This window comes from Coccinella septempunctata, chromosome 2, assembly GCF_907165205.1.
Source record: "Coccinella septempunctata chromosome 2, icCocSept1.1, whole genome shotgun sequence".
Classification (NCBI taxonomy): Eukaryota; Metazoa; Arthropoda; class Insecta; order Coleoptera; family Coccinellidae; genus Coccinella; species Coccinella septempunctata.
The window spans coordinates 2,362,149-2,380,269 of NC_058190.1; the positions used below are offsets into that span (position 1 = coordinate 2,362,149).

General features: G+C 33.0%; 1 protein-coding gene across 1 annotated transcript; it reads right to left on the reverse strand.

Annotated features, from left to right (window-relative positions):
* Nucleotides 1–7,227: 7,227 nt before the first annotated feature.
* LOC123307565 (HSPB1-associated protein 1) lies at nt 7,228–18,080 on the reverse strand. Its single transcript, XM_044889930.1, has 7 exons — nt 17,809–18,080; nt 17,612–17,752; nt 17,422–17,558; nt 12,505–12,626; nt 12,331–12,452; nt 9,706–9,819; nt 7,228–7,556 (listed from the first exon to the last, which is right to left on the reverse strand). The coding sequence occupies exons 1-7, from the start codon at nt 17,962–17,964 to the stop codon at nt 7,233–7,235; spliced, it is 1,116 nt and encodes a 371-aa protein (XP_044745865.1). The 5' UTR covers nt 17,965–18,080; the 3' UTR covers nt 7,228–7,232.
* Between the last annotated feature and the right edge of the window lie 41 nt (nt 18,081–18,121).

Sequence of the window (18,121 nt, forward strand, 5' to 3'; positions counted from 1 at the left end):
ATACTATTCAACAACTTCTATGCTCTCCATACCCTAGGACAGTATTAGGACAACCTGGTTTTTATAATAAGACAGATACAATAATAAGTCATCGAGATTCTCGAAAAACAGATATCGAAATGTTGTTTTGATTACGGTTTCACTGACTACTTCACAGAATTATTGGAATCGGCGATCGGGATCATCATCATTCAGTTCCTGAACTAATCGTATCTTATAAGAAAAGGATGTAATTTATGTTGTTCAAGGATTCTCATGATTTTTGTGGGTGAAACACTAAATACATCGGACATTTTCCTAGTACTGAAAATCGTATCAATTGTTACATGACCCAAGACAGTCAAGTCCCTCGCTTCGTCTCTTTCATGCACCCTCTTTTTGTTTCCAACTGAATCAGTAGCGTCAAATTGTAGCAACATAACTAAATACGTTTGAAATCAAAGTCGTTAAATAGAGGTGTCAAATTTTCGTTGGACCAGCCTGTATACAATTCGGCTCCTAAAAGCCGAGTACAAAAACTCAACAACCATCTGAGAGTAAAATATTCTATAACTTTTTTCTATGAAGATGAAAATAGTTCACACAAATGAAATTTGGAACACCAGATAGATGAATCATTATTTATCATTCCACTTACAGATTTTCGAGAACAAATATCGATTCACAATGTGAAATGAAAGCACACCTTAATTTGTATCCGATTTATTATCGCCAGATGCCTTTTTCATTTCACTCTCCACAAAGAAGGCCTTTCGAAAGTCGATGATAAGAAAATGATTGTTTTTAGACATCTTCTCAGATACGCAAGGAAAGAGTTGTTGAGGAATAATAGAAACATTATGGCGGACTTCTACGAAAAAAATTTTTGTAATATTATATAGTAATTTATTATTTGTCCCAAATACAGACTTGTCTTTTCCCTTTCTCAATAAAAGAAACTTCCAGTAATTAAGAGAAAAGAAATATTTGATGATTCCATGAAGGGAGGATAATTTACAAAGAAGTAAATAGTCAACGGTCAACGATAACAAAATATACCCTTCCAGGTACGCACAAAAAGGTCATTGAGGAATAATAGAGACAGTATATTATATGGCGTATTTAACTTTATTGTACTCGGTAGGTAATCAATAACTAATTATAATAATGGTTTTTCAATTGGCAAAGGTAAACCGTCCTAAGAAAGAAATTGTTCTGAATTTGAGTTTCTCAGAATCTGTGTACCTTCTTTGTATTATTAGTTATTTTCTTATTTAGTCAGCCAAGTTTGAAATGAATTCAATTTCATAAATACAATGTTTACTTACCCCAGGTAGTTGAGTCATACTCATTTTGAATAGGTACATACAGGGCTGGGCATAAGAGTCTGGAATAAAATTTATATTTCTTCAAATAATGACTCAAAATGAAAATGCTGAAATCCGTCAATTTTCATTTTTGATTCGACTAATTTTTTTGGCAATACTAATATTTAGTGTTCTTCTCTAACACCTTAGCCGCAACACCATGCAACATTAAACTTCCGTACAAAAAAAATCTTGTTTTTTATTTGTGATTATCGAAAGAACTACACAAGTTCCTAGAAAAAAAAGTGAAATTAATAATTATGTATTTAAAAAAAGGGATTATGGTGGCAATAAGTCTTCCTTACTGAGTTTCAATTCAATTGGATCAATAGTTTTCAAATACCTATATGGAAAAAAAATCAACTCGTAACTCTGAACCATCAAGTGGAAACTGAGATTCGTGGAAATAGGAATCAATTAAATATCGTTATAATTTCATATTATGTTTCTATTAAATTTTTTTTATTACTATTTTGCAATCATAATATATTTTTATATTAAATCATCTTCATTTCATATATTTTTGTTCTTATATTTATAATATATTTTCATTTTACATCATTTCGTTTATTTATTTTGTTTCACACAGACACAGTCACATATGTTTTTTATTCCACAACGTATATTTTGTTTGTGTTATATTATATTATATATTTTCATTTATTACTATTCTGCCATTATATTTTCATATAAAATAGTTTTTATATCATATGATATTTTGTTCTTATATACTTTTATCATTTCATTTATTGTTTTTGTGAAAAAATTATAATCTGTTTGAAGTTTTAGATATCAGTGAAAAATATTCCTAAGACATTTCAATGATATGTTAAGTGATGTTGTGAGATGAAATTAACGTCGAAAATAACATATATGAATGCTTCACTGATGCGTTTTCTGAGATATGTTTCTATAGAAACATCACTGTCGTGGGACATTAAGAATGACATAGATATTTCTGAAACATCTCTGACCTTGTGAATGAAATGTTTCATGTTGCAAGTGGAATGTTTCAGCTATTACTGGGATAAATCAATGGTTACTGGGAAAGCAAAAAATACAATTTTGTTTATCAGTTAAATTTTTTTATTTCATAAATATGGTGTCTTTACAACTTTATATACATTTTTAATTTTTAATACATACAATAATAACAATAATATATATACATTATATATATTATACATACAATAAAAAATATGTTATCTGAATAATTCTGAGAAACAAATAGGCTTTTCCGTTAAAAGCTTTAATGTATTTTTCACTATAACTCTCTTTCTTAGATCCTCACAATCATCAACATGACCCATTTTTCTCAGTTTCCCATCAGAAATCTTCTTGAGTTTCATTCTCTCAACGTAGCTCTGTGAAACTGCATCTTTCTTCTCATCATTTATAACCTCTTCTTCTTTTTCTTGCACCAATGGAACTATCTCCACATCTTTTGTTGTAGGTTTCCTATGTTCAGGGGTGTATTTATCAATCACTGACCATCTACTGAATTTGCGTCCTCTTGTTTCTTTAGTGGCAATCGATGAATTAGTCTTCGGATTGTCTGGTTGTATTTTCTCCAGTGAAACTGTTTCATTCTTCTTTTCATTTACTTCTTCTTTTGGCACCAATGGAACTATTTTTTCACTTTTACCAGGAACTGGTGAATTATCCCTTGGATTCTTCACATCTTTTGGTGTAGGTTTTCCATGTTCAGGGTTGTATTTATCAACTACTGACCATCTATTGAATTTGCGTCCTCTTGTGTCTTTAGTGACAATCTTCGAATTTTCTGGTTGTATTTTCTCCAGTGAAACTGTATCATTCTTCTTTTCAATTACTTCTTCTTTTGGCAGCAATGGAACTATTTCTTTACCATCACCAGAAACTGGTGAATTATCCCTTGGATTCTTCACATCTTTTGGTGTAGGTTTTTCATATTCAGGGGTATATTTATCAACCACTGACCATCTACTGAATTTGCGGGCACTTGTTTCTTTACCAATAATCGATGAATTATTCTTCAGATCATCTGGCAGTATTTTCTGCATACTTTTGGATGTAGGTTTCCCATTTTCAGGGATGTATTCATCAATAACTTGCCATTTCTTGAATGTGCGTTGTCTTGAAACATTCATGGTGATGATCTTGCTGAAAATTCAAATTATTAGTACTTCGTGATCATTTCTGAATAAATACAGAAGGAAAATAATGGCAAACAATATGAAAAGTAAAGAAAAAATATTAGAAAAATTGTTAAGTTCTGATATCAGATATCCCGGAAAAAATCAAGTTGAGTTTATTCAGCAATTGAAATAAAATAAAAATGAACGAACACTATTGCCTTATTACATAATTATTATAAATTTTGAATGAAACATGAAATCCTAGTACCTTTTAACTTTCAAACAATATAAAAACGATTAAAAAGAGTTCAAAAGTGTTACACAGAAATACAAAAAACAGAAACTCTATTCAAACGAATATATTTTAATACTTATTTCATTATATTTGCCGTATAAATTCACCCCTAATTATAAAATTCAGTACCATAAAATTCGAATAAAAATATGTAGTCAACTTACTGCGTAACGACTGTGAAGTTTCAGAAGTTTCAAACTGTTCGAAGGCTGCACTATTTCTTTCACATTTTTCTTTGCGTTTCTATATTTAAAGAAATAATAAGAAGGGGGCGGTACAACCCCAGTCATTCGATCTCACCCCCTCCCCATGGAAGGCTCAATATTTCAGGGGGGGCGTTAACAACTTGACTTGCCAGACACTATTACTGGCTAAGCTTCCAGAATTCAAAAATCATTCAAATTTCTGCATTTTTGAACTTATTTGTAATTACAGGGATGAAATTAATTAATAATGTTCCATTTGAAGGGGGCTTTTGACTAGCATGTAATTAAAAGATAATTGAATGAATATGACACTTATCTACAGCATTTATTCCTGATGAAAAATAATCTTTATAGCATAGTTTTTGAATAACGAATATTTCGCGAAATAGATACACACGGGTTTGATAAATACAAATTTAGGCAAGAAATAAAATCTACCCGTGATCGCAGTGTCACGTGAAGGCTACTTCGAGGAGACGTTATAGAATTCGCACGATCCATATGTACCATCATCCTGATTTGGACTATGATCTTGATAAGGTAGTAGGTCTAAGAAGGATACAGGCATGCCGGGCATTTTTTTTCAGGAAGGTTTCGCGAATCAATAATTGGGGTTTGATTTCAGTTTTCTTCATCGTGAGGGTTTTTGTTAAATGTTGAATTTTTTGTTATTAATATCATCTTTGTTGATTTATTAATTTGTTACTTTTCGATTTAATTTTTGAAGTGAGGTTTCTGGGCTTTCTACCCACTTTCTTTCTTGAATCTTCCTAATTATATCTTTATACTAGCTTTTTATAAAATGTAATAGATACTACGCAAGAGAAGCGGTGGGTTTAAGAGAATTCTTAATAAAAGGTTGGTGAAAGTATTTATACTTCCAATATTATTCAGGTATTCACGCATTTCTGAAGTTACAAAATTTCTTTTTCGAGTGCAAATTTCTGGCATATGTTTGATTGACAATTCATGAAAGTATAATTCCAAAATATGAAATGAATATTCCAATTTAATATTGACATTGCAATATTTTGCAAAAAAATACTAGAAACAATCATTTATACATTTCAATGATTTAGATATAATTTGCTTAGTTAACTAAAAACTTAATTACAGTAGTTTTTGTTCCAAAAAAACATGATTTTGATACCGAAGAGCGCAAGAACTCCATTAAAAACTGCAGAGAATTAATTGCTTGATCTTTTTGTGACAAGTAATTGTATCAATCAACTCCTAGTGTGAAAATCACCTACTGAATGAATGCATTGAAAATATATGCATTTTTTTAAGCATATAAGGTTTTAGATTACAACATTTTATACTTGTTAAGAATTTGTCACCTATTTGATTAACTGCTCATGGAAACGCAATTCCACAATATTAGATAATTCATCCTATTTTATGTTGATATATTGCAATACTTTCATAAAAATGCAAGAATACAATCATTTGCATTTCAATGATTTTGCTTTGTTGAAGTCTCAATAAGTACTTTAGTTTTTGTATCAGAAATGTTATTTTGGTAATACTTATTCATTCTTCTCATTTTATCAACGAATAATTGTATTAAAACTTCTTTTGAGAAGATGTCTGACTGAAATTAATAAAAAATATGCATTTCTTTTACATACTTATATGAAATTTTGGATTGCTGTTCAAATATGTGGCTTTTTATGACTGACGATTTATTGAAACAATTCTAAAATATGAACTAGCTATTTTATATTTCGGAAGACTAGTCTTCCGATTTTATTTTGCTAATGCAATAGTTTGCAAAAAAATTGCATTTCAATGACCCAGGTTGATTTGTTGAAATCTTAATAACCACAACTTTGTATCAAAAAGGTAATTTTGATACTGAGAAGAATTAAATAAATACTGAGAGAATTTGATTGTCTGATTTTTGTGACGAATAATTATTTTAGGTATTATTCAACTTCTTTCGTGAAAATTGCATAGAATGAAATATAGCCACAAAATTTCTTGTTAGAGTGCGAATGGAAGAAAAAAAATAATCATTTCAATGATTTCGGTTTAATTTCATTTGTTAAAATCTTAAATACTATATAGTTCTTAATTTCTTAAACCGAAAAGCTTATATATTAATATTTTGAAAAAAGTTGTGTAATTTTTTTTCAATACTTTCATGAAATTTTAGATCACATACAAAATTTGTCATTAGGGTGCAATTTTTTGTCATAAGTTTGATTAACGATTCATGAAAGCAAAAAAGACAAAATATAAGATAAATCTTCCTATAGTTTATAGCTATGTTCATATTGAGAAAAAAATTGAAAGTTTGCCGAAATAATGCAAGGATATATCATTTACATTAATTCAAATGATATCGATATGATTTACTCAGTTAAACCTTGATTATATATACAGTATTTTTTATTTTTTGTACCAAAAATATACCATATAAAAAATTAATTTTGATACTAATTCCACTATATATACTACTATATTCCAAACTATACCAGATAGAAATTCCGTTTATATTGACAACAGAATTCTACCTTTGAGCAAAATTCTCCATTAAGGACGTGTCTTGTTCTAGATTTATAACGAAAAATAGGAAATAATACTTGTTTATGATTTTCGAAAATTGCTCATAATATTATTGTTTATTTTACGAATTATTACCATGACATTTTGAAATCCCGCTTCAAGATAAACATGACTGCAAGTTTTTCTTTTCTCAACTTTTTTCCGAAGAATTTTGGAACTCCTTGTATATCAAAAACCAAGTTTTTTTCTATACGAAACTCATCCTCTGGATCTTAGAGACTTATTTTCAAAATTTGAAATGTCTTTTCTATGCTCTATTTCATTGGACCCATGTTTTTGGCATTTTTTTTTAAACCGTTAATATATCCGTAAGTAAAAGGAATAGTGATATAAGGAAGTACGGTACAATATTGGGAATAGAAAAGCGAAAAAAGTTATAATAAATATAAAGGTGTCCCATCTGAAATGACGAAGTTGGTAGTATTTTTTCGTATAAGCGGCAACGTGGCAACATTGAAAATATTTTAGTCAGATAGATCAGAAGCATTTAACCCCAGTACCCAAATTTTCAGAGCAATCCTATTATCCGTTCGCCATAAACGTCTATTTATAATAGAGGCTACCTGCCGAGGGAAACCCTGTATATACCGCAATTACTAATGTGTATTACTATGAAATTTCTTCGTTGCCATTTTATACAGAATTATTTCCCATTCTACTTCAAAATTGATTATAAAAAAAAAATTAGTGAATCATTTTACTTTTCTAGTATTTTATTCAAAATCAAATCTATAACATCTGGATGTGTAAAAGCATGTGTAATTTTTTTTAGAGTTGAATTATCTTCTGGTTCTTCCTTAAGATTCAATTCTTCAGGAAATCGTCTAGACTGATCATTCAAGAACTGCTTGAGATTTTCCGGAGTCAAATTCCCGATTTTTCTAATAAAATGAGGCATCTTGGGAGAACTGCATGAAACCTGTTCATTATCATTATCATTAACTTCATTTCTAGTACCACGTACTTTCAAAATTTCTTCGAAAAATTCTAACCTTTCACTCAAGGTTTGATTCAATATATCCTGCAAAAAAAATTGATTTAGGTACCATTGATTTCATTTTATTGAACTGTCGTAATATTCTTATCATGCAATACAATATGCAGTTCCATATCATGAATTGTGGTATACAGAGTGAGTTGAAAGTAAAACACAAAATTCATATTTTCACTATTTTGTAGAAAAATGCTCGGAGTGGTCAATTTTCATTTTGAATTACGGAAGTTTTAATGTAAAATTGAGGAGTTTTTCATAAACTCTCCTCAGTTTCACGAGTTTGAGTAATTTAAAATGAAAAATTAATTTTTCTACCTATACCTTCACCTTCACCCTATACCGGGTGTCCCAGAGCTTTTAGGCCAGCAGATATCTCAGTTACCTGCGGAAAAAAAAAATTGAAAAAAATACTTGTCGTAGGAGACCATACGCTCTTTCATGCAGCATAGCAAAATCCACCCCCTGACAAACAACCCCCGAGAAACCACCCCTAACTTTTGTTTTTCAAATGGCACCCCCATGTTTGTTTGGCTTCAACTGACAGCTCTTTTTAATTCTCAATCAATGATATATCATAATATGTATGTAAAGATAGTCACTCGATAAAATTGAATTCGTTAGTGGGTACTGTTAATTGGACTGATCGAATTAGTCCACATTGTAGAGACAAGAAAAAGTGGATGTTGAAAAAAAAGAGTCAATAAAATGTTAGAACTTTTTGTTTATTATAATTTATGTTATAAAACATTTTCTTTAGTATAATGTTGCAGTAACAATACAGCTGAGCGTATAAATTCGTATTTCATTTGTATTTTTATTTTCCATAATTCTGCATGCCATTCTAGCTACCATGATACATCATTGAATGAGAAATGAAAAAAACTGTAAGTTGAAGCACAACAAACATGGGGGTGCCATTTGAAAAACAAAAGTTAGGGGTGGTTTGTCGGGGGTTGTTTGTCAGGGGGTGGATTTTGCTATGCTGCATGAAAGAGCGTATGGTCTCCTACGACAAGTATTTTTTTCAATTTTTTTTTCCGCAGGTAACTGAGATATTTGCTGGCCTAAAAGCTCTGGGACACCCGGTATATATACTCCTTTGACTTACACGTATATTTCAACAGAAGATTCCTGAGGTGATAAGAAACACTTTTCTTTTTTTTCCAATTCGGCTCGGTTGAAAAGATATTTGCTGCTGAAAATCCAAAAAAAAAAAAATTATTTCCCTATATCTCACAACAATTCCATCGAATGGAATTATTTCCGGAGTAAAGTATTTCATTGCTGTGATGAATCTTCTCCGAACAACAAAATTCAACCCATATCTTCCAGTATCTTCATTATGACCAGTGAATAATACACCATAAAAATACCAGCAATTCGGAGAACTCTTAAAAGATTACGCTCACTCATGATTTATGACCATTTTGGAGAATAATAGTATTCCTTAATGGAAACTTAGAATTGCCGAATTGTTCTCATTATTCATTATTCTTCAGTAACTTACACAATTTTATGAAATGGCTTATTTCGATACCAACTGACAGAAGAGACCTAGGACACAAGTGTAAAAAATAGAATAAGACTTCAAAATCTCATCAATAAAATTCGTCTAATTATTCACGAATTTTTCCACAATGGGCATCACAATCTTCTTGTTCGAACATTCCAACAATTGTCTTCAAAATGTGATATAATGAGGAAACATCATAGCACTTTCTCAACATAACTAACATAGGCACTTCCCAAAAACTGCCTCGATTTTCTACATTTTTTTTTTCACCCTAAATTACAAGATACAACAATTATGATTCTCTCAAAAGTGACCTGTTGATGCATCCAATCCGATGAACTTGGTACTGAACCATTTATTGTCCAGCTATATGTTTGTTTTGTTTCGTTTTTGCGATGCTGGAGTCACCTTCCACAGTCCCGTACTTGAAATTCAATGAAAATTTTGTCGAACTTCTAGGGGTTGTATCTAAGCCATCTTGGATATTTTATATAGACAATTTTTGGTGAAACGACTTATTTTGATGAGTTCTACCTTCTGTCAAAAGGTGAACAAAAAGTGTTTTTTTTGACCTCAAGAATCTTGTGTTGAGATATATGTACAAGACAAAGATTCACCTGTCTTCTTGTATTGAAAAATGCTATAAAAAGAACCTTTACTAACATAAGAATTTGGATTAAGAACAGATGTCTGCATACTTCTATCAGCATTGCTCAAAAAAGACCCAATTAATAACTGCAGTAAGCACTCCCGTTGTCTTTCACCATGATCTTTTTTCTGAAAAATAATAACGTTTTAATAAATTATTTATCAATAAACTCTAATTAATCATTAACAATATATTGAGGTATTCCGTTTTATTGACGACTGGCGCGTTGGGTACTTCCAAAAGGAACCTGCTAGGTCTAATATTTAGACGCAACGGCTTTAAAATCACTTCATCTGATACTTGCCGTACCCGCCTGCTTTGCAGGACGATTTTTTTCAGGGGAAATCTATCCATACAGTGTCAACCTCCTTGAAGAGAAAATATACACCTTACTTACAAATATCATTTCATCACTATGCCATCTAAATGACGAAAGCAACAATTGAATCGATTGCATTCCATCTACAGATGCATAATGGCTACCTCAAATATGACGGTCTAAATTTGTAATAGCAACACTTATTTTCGTTCCTCGAAATAATTGAACGTGGAATTTTTCGGCCATAGGAACCGAAAATAACAGTTGATCGCAAGGCAAAAACAAAATATCGCTGTTTCTACATCTACAGATGAAACACTTATTATATTATATTATATTATATCAGATCGTGAATGTTAGTATTGAACGATCTATCGCAGGAATTTGGACTCAGTAAATAAATCTACCTTGTCTTGATGTTATGGTGATAAGAGAAAACGACAAAATGATCACCGATTGGTATGCAAAACCATCTAATTCTGGCAGATGCCTTAATTTCCTTTCTAATCACAGCTTCCAACAAAAAAAAAAAAGAAAAATGTAGCTACCAATTCAATTCACAGAGCTCTAGCACTAAGTCACAAAACGTTTGAGAAGAAGAACATTATAAAAATAACTAATATACTTTTGATAAACAACTACCCCCCTACTATATCAGAAAAGCGATAAATAACTACAAGATTAAACAGGATCGTGTTTCTTTTGCCAGAAATAGTAGGAATGTCAACACAATGACTAACACAACAAACATTAGCTCAGAACCTAAGGTGACTACCAAGCTGAAGTATTTCAAGCTCGCGTTTTTCCCTGGATTATCCTACAGACTGCACAACATATTCAAAGAGTTTGGTTGCACAACATCATTCTATAATATCCTTGATAACAACAAAAAAATTTTCTCCAACACAAGAGACAAAACCCCTATCACTATGCAGTCTAGTCTGGTATATAAAATTCCCTGCCAGGATTGTGACAAGGTGTACGTGGGCCAAACAAGACAATATCTAAAAGATAGAATTCGACATGACATGAAAATGATAGTAAACATTTAGAAGCTGAAAACAAAACTGCACTCACACAACACACACACACAGAGAGGGACATAGATTTAATTTTGAAAATGTGAGTATCCTAGATAAAGAACAACATTATTTTAGACGTCTTTTTGTATAATTTTATATGTTTTATACTTTATATATTTTGTATATTTTTATATGTTTTATATTTATGTCACCCTGTATATTTGCTGGTTGGAACGAATTGAGTAAGCTGAGACCAGATTGAAAATATGTGTCAACGCAACATCATACCAAAACACAATATTTCATTGCGATTTACGTTCATTGTTTTTAATTTGTTGACTGTCATACGTCGGGACCATTTATTTATTTCTGACTTCGCCCAAATATTTTAATTATATACCTATTATGTCTTATTAATTGTATGATGAGGTATAGTATTCAATGTTGTATTTCTTTGTATGGTTAATAAATGCCTCTTTTTAGCCTTGAGAAAGGAACAATAGGTTCCGAAACGTTGGCAAAATCATAATTGATTTATTTACTGAGTCCAAATTCCTGCGATAGATCGTTCAATTCTAAGAAGCATGGACGTGAATACTACAGAGTGAATGTTAGTGTTGCCTGACTCGGGTTTATCAGGAGTTTTTTTTGTCCCAGTCGCTAGCGACACTTTGCGGGCAGGAAAAAGAACTCTTCGTCTGTCAATCATCACAATAACAATTTCATCGTCGGACGCGCCTTCTCTCACAGCGAGGTGATAGTCATCACGAAGCTTGTACGGTAAAAAGCCCAGACCTCCAGAACACTCTTTCTATTTTCATATACCCCAAAGCCACAACTGATAAAGTTATTAAAAGGCGCACGATGTATTGCGGCTGTCTACTCAGGTATCGGCAACAAAAGACTGAACAATATGCCTGCAACTGTCTGAGAAGGCCCTCTCCAAAGCCAACTTCATCCTATCATCTTGGCTAGAATGCCACCCACAGAAGCAGCTACAGAAAATGATTGACCACCAGGGGGAATCACTCCAAAATGGGAGTGAATTTTTATCAAAAAAGAAACTTCACTACAAGTTTATTCAGCTTTGTCCATAAATGTTAGCAGAGGGGTATTGGGTGGCAATGTTAAGCTCAATTGACAAAATTGCGTTCGTTAGCAGTGGCGCATCATACACAATGGGTAGAGTTATGAAGAAGGTGCTATAAAATACGTCCAACTCTTATGTGAAAACGTTTTCCACCTAATGAATAAATGCCTGTCACTTGATAAACACAATGAATAAAATTTCATCTTACCAATGGTAGCCACGTATTGATACTTATAGAAGTATCCAAAGCTTCAACATAGTGCCACCATTTATTTGGTATAATCAGCACATCACCTGGATTCAGAATAATGAGTTTTCCAGATTGAATATCTGAAATAAAAAACAATGCAGTTATTCATTAATTTTCGAGCTGCTTTATTACCTTTGAAGTCTGTCATATTAGAGGGGCTAAAAAAGTTCAACCTTGAATAAATTGTACTTTCTTCATAGGGAACTCTTGTAGCTTTCAAATCCTCATCGGGCTTGAAAAGTAGCCAGAGTTTCCTGAAAATATGAAAATTCCCAATGTATTCAATCTTGTTGAAATGTTGAAATTTTACTAACTATAATAGATTTCAAGCAAGTAAGTGCATTGGTTATTTATATATTTATTCTCGATAATTACAACGCTCAAGCTAGCAGCCTCTCTAGTCATGGGTGACGGCAATCTGAGCAAACAAAATGAGGCTATGTACCTAATTTCGGTAGAATCTTGGTTATTGTTTCCTTGAGGTCCTGAGGAACTGCAGGATTCTAGGATGATCCAATCCCCAAGACAACTTTCAGATCTACACATTTTGACGATCTATTATACCGACCAAACACAAGTTTTTATAATTTTCTTGCTTGGTTGTATTGGTATTTAAAATTTGTATTCAAACGCGTTTGGCAGAGACAACTTGTCTCTGGCGTTTGGTCATTGTTGGTTATAATCACTTGACTATATATACCCATCAACGTCATCATTTTTACCGCAGGTTACCTCACTCGAGAGCTGTTAAACTTCTGGTTATTGAAGCGAGGTTAGAAGTTGTGAAGGATCATAATCAAGGAAAAAAATAATAATTACTGTGGTAATCAAGGGTTATTTCCTTGAAACCGCTTTATTATTGTTATTGAACTAAAAACAAAATTAAACTGAGTTAGGGATATCGTATTCAATCGTTTTAAAAGTATGTAATCTTCGAGAAAATCGCTGTAAAATCATTAAAAACTCAATAACAATTGAATCGATCCAATAAAAATTAGTATGAGACATTTCGTCAACCTGGTCGCCTTTTTTCTGAAGTTTGGTTCTTTGCATATGCTTCATGAATGTTCTTATTTTGAAATGAAGTCAGTTTATCAACGTCTTCGATTTGAAACGAGTTTTCTGAAAATTCCAAGACGTAAATTAACAAACGCTGAGGCTAATAGGGCTATCGGAATGCTACAGGGTGGCCTAACTCAGGTTGTTGTAGCGGAAAGGCTCCAAGTCAGCCAAAGTGTTATATCTCGACTTTGGAATAGGTTCAGGGAGACAGGTTCCGTGTTGGAAAGACCAAGGCTTGGTGGGCGACGAAAAACAATATCTGTTCAGGATCGTTTCATCAACGTTTCGGCGAGAAGAAACCCTACATTTACGTGTAGAATGCTACGGAATACTCTTCAAAATGCAGATGGGGTCCAAGTTTCCATCGAAACCATCAGACGACGTTTGAGAGAGGTGAATCTAGGTTCTAGACGTCCATTAAGAGGAGTTCCATTAACACGTGACCATAAGCGTCAAAGACTGGAATGGGCAAGGCAACATATCAATTGGAACGATCAATGGCGTAGTGTCCTTTTCACTGATGAATCCAGATATGGACGATTTTCAGATTCTCGAGGAATAAGTCAATAAGTGTATAGACAATCCCACGCATACCCCGTAATCTTAGCTATGTCCAAGAAGTCCATCTATTCCGAGGGGGTAGTGTTATGGAATGGGCCGGGATATGTTTCAACGGGCGCACAGATCTACACATTTGTCCTGGGAATATGACCGCCTTACCTATAGGGAGCATGTCATTGACAATGTTGTACCAAATTTTCACGCTGCTATTGTTGAAACTTTTCAATTTCTAGACGATAACGCTAGATCGCACCGTGCAGCCATAGTTGAGAATGCGCGCGAGGAGCTTGGTATTCTACATTTACCAATACCTCCGCCCTCACCAGATTTGAGTTGCATAGAACATGCATGAGATACGCTCCACAGAAGATTAGATAATCATCAACCTACCCCAGAATCCTTAAATGATCTGAGAGAGCTTCTGCCCCGTTTATGGAACCAAATTCCTCAAGAAATGTTCAACAACCTCGTGTGTAGTATGCAAAGAAGATGTCAAGCTGTTATTGATGCCCGAGGAGGCCATACATTGTATTGATAGTCTCAAAATGCTTGAATTCTCTGGGAATAAAATTTCGTTATTTTACTCGATTTTTCTTATCCACCCTGTATATGCTGCAGACCTACAGGTTAAAATTAATTTGCAACTTGAAATCATATAAATATGAATTTTCATCACAAAAATCTTGTTTTAACTTTTTTTGCAATTCAAGTCAATATCCCTAAATCATGTGGAGCAGTTTATAAGACTTTCACTAACATATGTGTTTATGAACCACGACACGTGTTTCGCTATCACAATAGCATCTTCAGGTAGGGGAAAGTGAATATTGTGATAACGAAATTCGTGTCACGGTTCAATAAGTAATGTTATTAAAAATAATATATTTCTGGATTTTCATCAGGTATATCGACCACATATAGTGTGGTCCAAAGAAAACTCAACACCTCGATTTTCCGGCTTTAAAATGAAAATGTGGAAAATCGCTAGGACCCCTCCATTTCTGATTCGTGTGGGAACAACTTTTCCGCTCATTGCATCCCCGTAACTGCACCCTCTAACGGGGGTGAGCAAAATCTCTTGATTTTTAATAGGAATGTGGGATGTGCGATACCTCATGTTCTTATCGAGTCAGTTCAAAGTCAAAGAGTTGTGCTCACCCCCTAGAATCATAAATTGACGGGTCCGAGCGATCCATATGTTCATTGTAATGCCGGAAAATCGAGGTGTTAAGTTTTCGTTGGTTGGACCATCCTGTATATCAATTCAATATTATTGTTATAGCTCGTTGAGCCGAACGAAACTAATACAGGTTTAACAATTCTAATGTACGAATTTCCCTATTAATCCATTCAATTTATCAGCCATTTGCTACTGTGCTTAATTGAGTGTCGATTTAATTACTGAAAATTTAATGTTAAAAAATTATTTGCGGGCGCAGATTCTATACAAGACTAGCTGACCCGGCAAACGTTGTTTTGCCATATAAATAATTTCCATGTTGTATCATAAAAAAATAGAAATTAAAAATTTTGTCTAAAAAATAAAAAAAAATTTAGGGGTGGACTACCCCTAACATTTAGGGGGATGAAAAATAGATGTTGGCCGATTCTCATAGATAGCTGACCCGGCAAACGTTGTTTTGCCATATAAATAATTTCCTAATGATTAAATTACTAAAATGGCTATTAAAAATAAGGGTTGATCGTAGAAGGGTGAAAATTGAGGATTGTATGTATTTTTGTATGTTGTATCATAAAAAAATAGAAATTAAAAATTTTGTCTAAAAAATACAAAAAAAAATTTAGGGGTGGACTACCCCTAACATTTAGGGGGATGAAAAATAGATGTTGGCCGATTCTCATAGATAGCTGACCCGGCAAACGTTGTTTTGCCATATAAATAATTTCCTAATGATTAAATTACTAAAATGGCTATTAAAAAATAAGGGTTGATCGTAGAAGGGTGAAAATTGAGGATTGTATGTATTTTTGTATGTTGTATCATAAAAAAATAGAAATTAAAAATTTTGTCTAAAAAATACAAAAAAAAATTTAGGGGTGGACTACCCCTAACATTTAGGGGGATGAAAAATAGATGTTGGCCGATTCTCATAGATAGCTGACCCGGCAAACGTTGTTTTGCCATATAAATAATTTCCTAATGATTAAATTACTAAAATGGCTATTAAAAAATAAGGGTTGATCGTAGAAGGGTGAAAATTGAGGATGGTATGTATTTTTGTATGTTGTATCATAAAAAAATAGAAATTAAAAATTTTGTCTAAAAAATACAAAAAAAAATTTAGGGGTGGACTACCCCTAACATTTAGGGGGATGAAAAATAGATGTTGGCCGATTCTCATAGTTACCGGATAAGCACAAAAAATTTCATCAAAATCGGTCAAGCCGTTTCGGAGGAGTATGGTAACGAAAACTATGACACGAGAATTTTATATATTAGATATCGTAATGGAAAAGAAATATATGAACACTTAGCGACTACAATGCTCAACCACATATAAATTTCTCTTTATTCGTGGATTTGTTGAATTATCTCAAATATGTGTTCTTTTAGAAAAAACTAGGATGTTTTCCTCATTTTCTTTTTTCTAATAACAAGCTATTATATTCTGAAATCGGTTAATTGTAGTCGGCTAAGCATGGTAGCATAAAAAATCATGTGGTATTTATGGATAAACCTGTTTTTTTTCTCGTTCTATTCGAATTGACAATAATGGCATTTTGATCATCGATGCTAGGAGGAATCCAACATAGCTCAATAGATCACTGAGGGTTATCATCCTGTGAGACGTTGACTTCATGCTGGTTTAAGAGCATGTAGGCAGGCACATCTTCCCAGTTTGCATAGAGTATGCCGATGACAGTGAGCCGAGGATAACCACAATAGGACAGTTGAAAATATTGAACTCAATAAAGAAAGGGAAGGGACTCTCGGATCTGGGAAAGTGAGGCCGACTAAAATAGAGAATTGATGTATACCTATTGCGCTCCTACTCACAGCGTTAACAGAAAACTAACAGATTAATAGATTGCTGGGTGTGTTAGTCGAAACAACCAAACCTGCCACTGCTACCAAAACGGTCTATTGTAACACACAAACAAGCTCATAGAGCTAAACCTCTCTCTCTAGTCCCATCATCGTCATAAAGGAGATGATGCCAGAGGGGGAGTAATTCTTTTGAGTTCAGAACAGTCTATGGTTCCCACAATTTCGTTTCATATGTGTATGGAGTGGCAATTGTTTGAACCATCGCACAGTTGAAGGTATCGCAGAACACTAGCATGACCAGCCAAAGATAGCACAAAAAGAACCAGTAATAGCTGCTTGCAGCAGCTATTGGAGAAAATCTGACTTTTCCTGGAGCAAAGGTGAAATATTGAAATAATCAAAAATAAGAAACTCACTGCCCATAAATTTGTACAACAACATTGCAGCCATAAGTATCAATATGACACGGGGTATGAGCTCCTTTGGTACCTATCCATATGGTTGAATCATTTGCAGTAACGTTTTTCAAACCGAGGTCCCCAAAATTTATTTGCTAAAATTTGAATTCTCACAAATGTTGAAGAAATTTCACTGTTTAATAACAACCTCTCTCAGTTCTTTAGCTTCCAAGAGCCACTCGTTCAGATATTTGTAATCGAAATAGAGCCATCGGTCAGTTTTAGAAAAATTAAGGAGTTCTTTGAAATTCCCTTTGATTGAAGGAGTACTCTTCTCCCACTGTGGATTCTGCAATCGACATCAAATTTTGTAAATAAGGTTATATGTACTTCTCAGCAATATACTTTGGTTTTCGCATTCCATCCATAACGAAACTCTAAATCTTCATTGCCTAAAACATCATGCCATTTTTGGAGATTCCAATTGATAATGTCCCATTTCAAATAATTGGCCAAAATTAATGGTTCATTGGTCTGATAGATGATATTACTGATATCCATTTGTTAAAACAGGAACACCTCAGCTAAGATCATAAATAAAACTAGGAAAGGTGAAATATTCCAGGAATCAAAATTTAATTTAAAATTTTTATTTACAAAAATAAAAAGGTTATTCGCAAAGAGAATCAGGTTAGATGTTTGCACATAGAACATTTTA